Here is a 9,275-nt window from a genome sequence, read left to right on the forward strand (position 1 = left end):
CGCGCCGCGCCGCGGCCGGGACACACGCCAGCGAGCTCTCCGACAGCCAATCGGAACCGCTCTGGCAGTGACAGACAGCCGGGACGGCCAATGGCGAGCGGTGTTTGGAGCATTCCCGGCCGCGCGCTCCATCCCGCGTTGCCCACCCCCGGTCCCGGTTCCAGTTCTGGACCCGGTCCTGGTTCTGGACCCAGTCCCAGTCTCAGTCTCAGTTCCAGTCCCGGTCCCAGTCCCAGTTCTGACCCCAGTTCCAGTTCTGGACCTAGTCCCAGTCTCAGTTCCAGTCGCAGTCCCAGTCCCAGTTCCACTTCTGGACCCAGCCTCAGTCCCAGTTCTGGCCCCAGTCGCGGTCCCAGTCCCAGTGTCAGGCAGGCCGGGGCAAGCTTCAACACGGGCCTTTATTGGGTGTGGTCAGTGCCGGTAACGCCGGACCCACCCGACCCAACACAACATCAGACCAACCTGAACCTGGGAACGCTGCAGTGCCCGATGTGCAGCCAGCCACCCTCACGGGCTGTGCCCGCCTCATCCACCTGGCCACACACAGAATTCTCTCCCTTGCTTTTCATCCCAGGGAACTCTTCTCCCTGCAGGGCTACATTGCTGCTTTTCCCAAAAAGAATGGAGGCTTCCAACAGGGTACCCTCCCAAAAACTGCTCTGAATCAACCCATCACTCCAGCAGCCAGCACTGGGGATAATGAGGTCTGCCTGAGGCCATGGCAGCACATCCCCTGAGCCCAGGAGATGCCCTGAGCCACGGAGACATCGCTGCTCCAACTAGAGAGGCTTCAGGCAGGGCTGGTTACCTTCTGCCTCACTCCAGCCTGTCCCTGGACAACAGGAGGGCTTCAGCCAAGACTTGCAGCTGCTCCAAGACCTCTCGCTGCATCTCCACAGCCACGTGGAACACGTGATGGTCGGAGCTGTTGTACATCACAGCGTTCTGGAACATGAGCATCAGGTCACACTGGAACTGCATCACGGACTGAATGTGTCCCTTTGAGAGCCTCCTCTTTATGCTGCTTAAATCCATGGGCCTACAAAAGACAGAGAGGAGAAGAATGAAATTGCAACCCAGGCCCTGGCATCCTTTGGGATCTGCATGAATGTGCTTGTTCTCATTTCAGGGTGGCCCTGAAAGCACAGCTATTTTCAATCAATTTTATTGCTCAAGACACACAGGGGGGGAGTGAGAAAGGCTTTTCTTCTGAGCCAGACAAAAGTGAGTTCAGCCAATGCGACACTTGCCATCCAATCAACTTGGCAGGTCATTAGCAGTCACCTCTGGAAAAAATGGGATGCTGAGCTCCAGAGCAGGCAAGCAGTAATTAGTCTTCAGGAAGTCAGTCCAGGTCTTAGTGGAGAAAGAAAAGTTACTAAAATAGGTATCTATTAAACCCCCTAAAGATCGAATGGTGCCACCAGCAAAAATAGCAGTGCTGGTAAGGGGAACATGATAGGGAATAAATATTACTTCCCTTACTTTGACAGAATGGGAAAATGAATGGCTGCAGAGAGGACAACTGTGACCAGAATAGAACATGATTCAGCTCTGAAAAAATGCCATTAATCTCTCTGGGAAATATTCTTATGACCCACTTCTGTGCTGGGAGTGAAACATCTGGGGCGCTCGCAGCGGGTGAGGAGGGGGCACCTCCTGAGGCACATTCCAGGCACGGGGAGAAGGGACTGCAGAGCTGCAGGGCCTGGATCTGCCCAGGGACTGCCCCTGGGATGAGCCAGCCATGCAATGCCTGCACAGGCCAGGCACAACTCCCACCAGCTCCAGAGTCAGTGCAAGCTTCCAGGTTCTAATTACCCAGAAGGGAGTTTTACTGAAAGAAATCAGTGGGAGATGCTGGTGACAGCCAAGCTCTGGAAAAGGAGGAAGGAAACAATCCCACTGGCCCTTTGGAAACCAGAGAAGGCAGAAAACAACCTGAGAGAAATCAGCCAGTGAGCACTTCCTCCACAAACTCACCTCTTTACCACATCCCTGTATCCAGGGGCTTGTTTCTCTGACACTGGCTTCAGGAACGGGCTGCTGAACCTGCAGGGACAAGGACAAGGATAAGGACAAGGAATGCTCTCTGCCTGCCCCTGCACCACAAACATGGAGCAGGGCTTGCCTCTCCCTGCTGGCCCCGATGCCACAGCCAGTGTTGTGCCAGCTGTGTAGGAAAGCAGCATTTGGGCTCTGCCACATTAAGCAGAGGAAATCAATATGCAGTGTTCTCTCCAGCTCTGCAGCAGGCAGCTGTTCCCAAAGCAAAGTCCTGGAACAGCTTTGGGAAGCTCCCCTCCCTGGGAGGGGAGGGCTGGGACAGGGGACACAGGAGCTGGGACTCAGGGCAGAGTGTTCAGGACATGCTGATGCAGCCCTCTGCTCCCACATACCTGTGGCTGGCTATCATCCTCCAGATGGACAGGAGCTTTTTTTTGAGGATCAGGTGCTGGAGGGGGTTATTCCAACTTGGCTGCAGCCTGTGGAGTGAAGATACTGCCAGATCATCACACTCAAGACAAAGTAGGAGGTGACAATTCTGCTGGCTCCCACCACATCCAGGTGGATGAAGCTACAAAAAGCCTCTGAGTGTGATGGTGGGAGTGCTCTGCATCAGAATGCACAACTGAACATCCAGAGTGCAGGAAGATGCAGGACAAGGGTAAAAGCAAAGCTGAGATAAGGAACAGGACCAAATTGGATAGAAAACCTCAAGCTGCTCTGCAGTTCAGAACTTTACTGAGGTGGTTTTTATGAAGTTTCTCTTCCCAAAATCCCACGTTTTCCCTTGAAAGGCAGTGCAAGTTATCACACGTGTGGCAGAGCCTGCATGTGACTGACACACCTGCACCTGCTCAGAGGGGTTGGGAATGCTGGGCTGTGCATTGCCTGACAGAGCCTGGTGTGCAGCTCACACCAGGCCCGTTTCACTTGAGAAAACATACAACATGTATTTTCCATTTAATCTCTACTCTTCTCACTTCACCTTAGGATCAATGCCCTACAATACCAGCAAATCCAGAGACAGCACAAGTTACCTCCTTCCCTCCTGCTCTGCTTGGCTCTCTCACCTTCCTGGATGTGACCTGGCCATGCACTTGTTCTCACGTGTGCCAAGGGAAAGAAATGACTCTGTTCTGCTGCACTTGCAAGAGTGCAGAACCAGCTACTTACAGGTGCACGTTGGGAGAGCCTGTGGAGTCCAGCACTGAGGCTGCAGAGCTGCTGTCACTGCCATCTTGATCCAGGGCCTGAGCACTCATCTCAGGTGAATGCAGCTCATCTGAAGGGGGTTCTCCAGATGAGTCTTCAGTCTCTCCCTGAAAAGCACAGAGGACACATCTAAAATGGCAGCACAGGACCTGAATCCCTTATCTAGCAGCCAGCCTGCTGTAAATCCCTCTCCTGCATCCAGGCTCAGCTGGGAGCTGCCTGCTCTGTTACTCAGAGGATGCTGTTTGACCTCAGTCAGACCTTCCAGCAGGAGCTGTGTCTGATCTCCTGGATGCCATCCACCCCTGGCTGACACAAACCTGTGGAGATGAGTGGTGCCCAGTGTTGTGTCTGCTCTCTGGAGGAGTCATGGATGTAGAGAGGGCAATCAGGAGCTGAGGTAAGAGCGCCTCAGGCTCGTTAAAGCTGCAGATACAGATAACAGGAACCCCCAGAGTTAACAAGGTTGTTTCCTCACAAACTCCCACGTTAAAATGACAGGGAATAGACTCAGCCAGGAAGGAGAGTGGTGCTGTTGTTGTAGTGGTTTGCCAGTAAAAAGCTCAGTGGGATTTCATGCAGCAGCACCTCGGAATCCTCAACAGATCTGAAGCACGAGCAGAATTCTCAGAAAGAAACTGAACACTGTGTGTTTGGCTGTGAGCACTGGGAGAACAGTGAGGGAGCTGCTGGGAGTAACAGCAGCAGAGAGCAGAGTGACTGCTGGGAATACACTGTCCTGGCTGAACAGTGAAATCCTGGGGGTTATTTGTCTCCAGTGTCCTGAGTCTGCAAGAGAACAAGTGTGGAAAAATAGCCCTGTTCCTCCAGTGCTGTGCTGCTTTCCCAGGAACACCCAGCAGGCTGGTGGGAGCCCACAGCCCCCAAACACAGGACTGATGCAAACCCAGGCTAGACAGTGCCTGCTTCTAAGACATGACAGTCCCCAGGGGCAGATGGTTATTGCTGGCACAGCCACGTGGGCCTGAAACCAGCCAAGCTGTGCTGCAAAACACAGCAATTAGAGCCAGGCAAGTATTCCAACCTTGCCTTAAACCTGAGAGCAGCCTGCCAGCTCTCATGAGTCACCTTTACACTGCCAAGGAGCAATTCCTCCAACTCACATCTGAGGGTTTCATCTGTAACAAGCTTCCTGTTTATAAAGATACACAAAAAACACCCTTCCCTCATACATTTTTCTGTGTTCCTCATGTGTTTTATCTCCCCTCTCAGAACCTGGGGCTCCCCATCTCTTCTAGAGCTGGTTTCCTTCACTGTCTAATCTCTCACCCAGGGCTCTTTCAGGCCCACCACTCTCCTACCTCTCTTTCCAGGAAGAGTTCTTCCTCATCTTTTGCCAGGATGTCCAGCTGACTTTCCTCTGCTCCTGAGGTCTGTTCCTGGCATCTCTCTTCCTCCCCATCACTCTCCTTCCCCCCAGAGGCACAGTAATCCCACGGAGTCTCTGGTGACTCTGTGCTGCCAATGCAGCAAGATTCCAACATCTGGGTTACCTGCAAGACAGGGATTTATTACTTCAAATTGTGAAGGCAAAAAGGAGAAGAAATAAACAGCAGAGATGCTATTTTTGCAATCGCTCACGAACGCCTTTCCATTTTTAGGAATCCTTGCAAAATCAGAAGAAGCCCTGTGTTATTATTACAGTGTCAGTTCACTGACATTTCTGTGCTTAAGGGTGAGCTGGGTTTTGGCAAAGCAGCTGCTTGAGTGCAGAGGGAGCTCCAAATGGGAGGAAAGGCTGGGGGAGAAAGTGAACCCAGAGCTTCTGCTGTGCCCCCAGACTGTTTCTGTTGGTGTGGATGGTGCAGGCCCTGCAAAGCCCAATGTTTCAGGAGAGCCTGAACTCTGCTGCCCACCCTCCTGTAATCCAAACTGCCCTACCTCCAAGAGGAACTGGAGAAGACTGTTGTTTTCACATGGCTCCTCTGCCTCGTGGTTATCTTCACTGTCATCCTTCCAGAGGGGCTCACTCAGCTCCATCTCAGGATCTGCCTCTTGGCTGCTCCCCTCCAGCCTCCCCATGGCCTCCTCTTCAGTATTTCTCCAGCTCATCACATCCAGATCCAAGCCTGAATCCCAGTCAGGAAGGGACTGGAAATCACTGCTCTCTGACTTGATGGGAGATTCCAACTCAGACTTCCAGGCATGGCCCATCTGCAAACAATGAAAATACAACAATTTCTTTGCACAGATCCAGAACTGCCAAGCCCAGCTCATTTCTTGCCACCCTTGGAGAGCCACAGCATGGGAAGGACTCTGAGGTGAGCAGCCTCCACCTGAGCTCACACACAGCACAAGGCAGGGCTGCTACACAAACTGGATTTCAGGTTTTCTGCTGCTTTTGCTGTGCTCTCTCCATGCCCTGGTCAGTGGGTCACTCTGCTCAGGGCATGCTGAGCTCTCTGGGAGCCTGGCTTTGCTGATGCTCCATATTTCAGGGGCTGAAGGCACCCAGCAAGCTCAGACTGAGCCCTGCTGGGGCTCCTCAGCTGCTGAGTGTTGGGAACAACTGGTGACTCCAAGGGCAGCTTACTGAAATTCCACTGAGAACTTTTTATACTGGAGATAACTTACTCCAAACCTTACAGAGAGAGTTTTGAAAGTGACAGGTGGGATTTATCTGGATGTGACATCTCATGTACCTGAGCAAGAAGAATTATAACCACACAGTCATACCAACAGGCACAGTTTATCCACTGCAGAAAATAAAAGTTTGTATTCTCTTAAGAAGGAAAAAACCACTCATTTAATCTCTGTTCATTAGTCCATTCCAAAATAAATGTTTTCTACTGCATGAGCACACTCTGAGTCCTCTAAGCCTGGGGAATTGATTGCAGAGCCACAGTACAACAGTAAAGGATGTCACAAAATCCTCATCTTGCCACTGAATGGAGTTGCCTGGATGCTGCACCTATGGAGAATTCTATGCATTAATTAACACTGGCTTTAGACTCAGTTAATTATGTACAACCTGATTTTTTCAGAGTTTTGAACATTTCTCACTGATTGTCTTTTCCATTCTCAGGACTGCTAGCACAGCTCTGAATTCAGCTTATGGTGCATAACTGGGAGAAATACAGAATCCACCAGGTCTGGGATGAGAAAACTGCTTTGCTGATTTTGTGAACTTGCAAGCAGAGCTGGGATCTGCAAGCCTGTCCTTCTGAAACCTCTTCCAAAGTTCACTTCAGTGGCAGCAGATGAAATCTGATGAGGTAGAGATAACATTACCTGCTCTCAGCTTCCAGGTGAGGGAGTTGGGCAAACTGAGATTCCATCTGAGGAGAAACCCTGTGCCTGGAGCTCTCTGCTGCAGCCTCAGCAGAGCTGCCACACACAGAGGCACAGCAAAGCCTCAGCCTGGGGTAATCTGATCACTTCTGATCATCCTTCTGTGCTCCAGAGGGATAAATGTAGAAAATCAGGAAGTCCTGGGAACTTGGGCATAAGATTAAAGAGATCTTCAGCCTTATGTTCAGTTTTACCAAATCTTGGAAGGCTCAAGATGCCAGAGAGCAGAACAGCAGGGTTAGTGCAAGACATGATGAGTGAAATAATCACAGACAGCTCAGCTCTGCACCAATTCCGGACAAAATGACACAGGCTTGAACTTTCAATTAAGAATTGCCTGACAGCTCTTAATTATGTTGGCTAGATAAGTCACCAGCAAAGAACCTCTCTCAAACTGGAAAGTTTTAGTTCACTTTGCAGAGATCAGACACTGCACAACTCTTGCTGTTCTGGGAAAAAGCTGTTAGAAATCAAAAAGACAGCCTTTAAAAAGAACTTACGTGTCAAAACAAGAAAAATGATAAAAGCCTGAACTCTAATAAATGAAATGTAGAATCCACATAAAGTAGGCAAAAAAAAAAAAAAAAAGAAAAAGAGAACAATTTGCTAAAGACATAAAAGCAAATAAAAACAAAAAACCTCATCAAAAATATCAGAAGCAGAGAGCTGCCAGATGATCAGTGGGGATGACACATGATCAGTGCCAAACATCTCAGTGGAAAATAGGGCCAGTTGGAAAAACCAAATTAATCATCATTATCAGCAGTTGCCACAGAGGAGCTCACATGAGACCTTCTCTTGGGATGGGTCTGAGAGATGATATCTAATTAAAATGTCAACAGGGGAGACTTTAGAACAATTTGAGACAGTGAATAAACCTTAGAACCCACTGGGATTCATTTGTGAGCCCTAAAGAAGCTTAAATATAACGTGACCAAGTCTATGCTGTGTAACTTGTCATTTAAGAAGAAAACCAGAAAGGGGTGACAGTTTTATCTGTCTGTAAAAGGGTGGGTGCTGGGAGATGCAGCACAGTAAAACATCAGCTCTGTACTAGACAGATTAGAACAAAGTATTAGGAAGAAGAGAATTAGTAAGTAGTCAGAGCAAGAGATGATGAATTGGGAAAGACGGAATGAGGCTCCATAGGGAAAATCCTATCTTGGAATTTTAGAGCTCTTAAACATCATTAAAGACTATTAAAATGTCATGGGACAAGAGAAAAAGCTGAGAGAAAAATACCTGGTTAGGAGAAGAAACCAAGGGTAGGAAGGAGCAGCAATGATTGCTGTGATGAAAGCAAATTCCCAGAGGTCTGAGAAAGGTTTTCTCCTGTGCTGCACCTCCAGTGTCCCAGCAGAGACAAAGAGGTGTCAGAGATGGAGCCAGACCCTCCTCAGAGCCCAGCAGTGAAAGGACACAGGGATGACAGGCTGCACCACAGGAGATTCTGACTAAGGTAAATATTTGAAGCTGGCCCTGCTCTGAGCAGCTCAATGAGTAAAGGAATGCACAGAGGTTCTTTCCAACTCAGAATCATGGAACAGGCTGGGTTGGGAGGGACCTTTAAAGGCTGTCTGGGTGCAGCCCCCCTGCCATGGGCAGGGACACCTCCCACTATTCCAAGTTGTTCAGAGCCTCATCCAACTTGGCCTTCAGCACTTCAGGGATGGGGCACCCACAGCTTCTCTGGGTAACTGTGCCAGGGCCTCCCCACCCTCATTGTAAAAATAATCTTCATCCAGTCTAAATGGGCCCTCTTTTAGTTTAGAACCATTACTTTGTCTTGTCACAACAGGCAATGCTTAAATGTTTGTCCCTAACTGAAACCACTCCATGAAATGCATGAAAGACAAAGACCTCTGTAGCTTTTTGTGCTATGAACTGAGAACAATAAAAATTCAAACCAGAAGTTTGCTCCCGGGTTTAGCAGCAAAAGACAAGGAACCAATCACCAATCCAAGGGAGTTTCAGCATTTCCACATCAGTAAGGTGACTCCTGGTGAAAATTCACCTCAGCAATACACAGGACTTGACACAGCAGGCACGGCCAACTTCAACACTGAACTTGTGAAAATTGAGAGCTCTTACTGGATAAGGGAACAATGCCTCTGCTCTTAATCCCAGTGACTCAGTTTCCTGAAACCTGTCTACCAGAAAGCTGCACCCTGGATATGCTGCACGGAGGGCAGAGCACTCCCAGCTGCTGCAGCAATCAAGGATGGTGTCATTCTGTTGTTTTCTTTTCCCCCATGAATGGTTGTGTGGGCAGAAAACAGGCAAGTTTCATCTCAGGTCATATGAGCAGAAAAAGTGACTTGGAAATTCTTGCAGAGAACTTAAACCTTCATGTTGCTGAGGAAAAGGACTGTAATTCCCAGTAGGAACAGGGCACAAACTCAGATGTGAAACCAGGTACTGGCAATCCTGCCTACAGCTGCTGAGATCACAGATTTTCACTCTGACTAGTGCAGCCTCCACAGATCTCTGGGGAAACAATGTCAAGTCCTTTGCAATGCATTTTCTCCTAAGGAAAGCTCCACCAAGACTGCAGTATTTAACTTCTCAAGGTTTGATCTCCAGTGTCACCACAGTGGTGCTGTATCCTCACACACTCAAGCATGGAATCCTCCTCTCCTTGCAAGCACTGTGCAGCATTCCTGTGATTTATGGATTGTCTCTAGCATCAGAGCTATAGGGATAACTGGAAAAGAATTACATTTGCAGGTAGTCCAGGTGGGGAT

General features: G+C 49.3%; 1 protein-coding gene across 2 annotated transcripts; it reads right to left on the reverse strand.

Moving 5' to 3' along the window:
* LOC134424870 (bromodomain-containing protein 8-like) lies at nt 1-9,198 on the reverse strand. 2 transcript variants are annotated; one of them, XM_063169026.1, is made up of 7 exons: nt 5,122-9,198; nt 4,542-4,733; nt 3,181-3,326; nt 2,400-2,486; nt 1,984-2,052; nt 809-1,039; nt 1-61 (listed from the first exon to the last, which is right to left on the reverse strand). In XM_063169026.1, exons 1-6 carry the CDS (start codon nt 5,455-5,457, stop codon nt 817-819), a joined length of 1,053 nt encoding a protein of 350 aa, XP_063025096.1. In that variant the 5' UTR covers nt 5,458-9,198; the 3' UTR covers nt 1-61; nt 809-816. The 2 variants fall into 2 exon arrangements, with proteins under 2 accessions (XP_063025096.1, XP_063025095.1); XM_063169025.1 differs by lacking the exon at nt 1-61 and having other exon boundaries at nt 385-1,039.
* Nucleotides 9,199-9,275: the final 77 nt, after the last annotated feature.

This window comes from Melospiza melodia, chromosome 14, assembly GCF_035770615.1.
Source record: "Melospiza melodia melodia isolate bMelMel2 chromosome 14, bMelMel2.pri, whole genome shotgun sequence".
Taxonomy (NCBI): Eukaryota; Metazoa; Chordata; class Aves; order Passeriformes; family Passerellidae; genus Melospiza; species Melospiza melodia.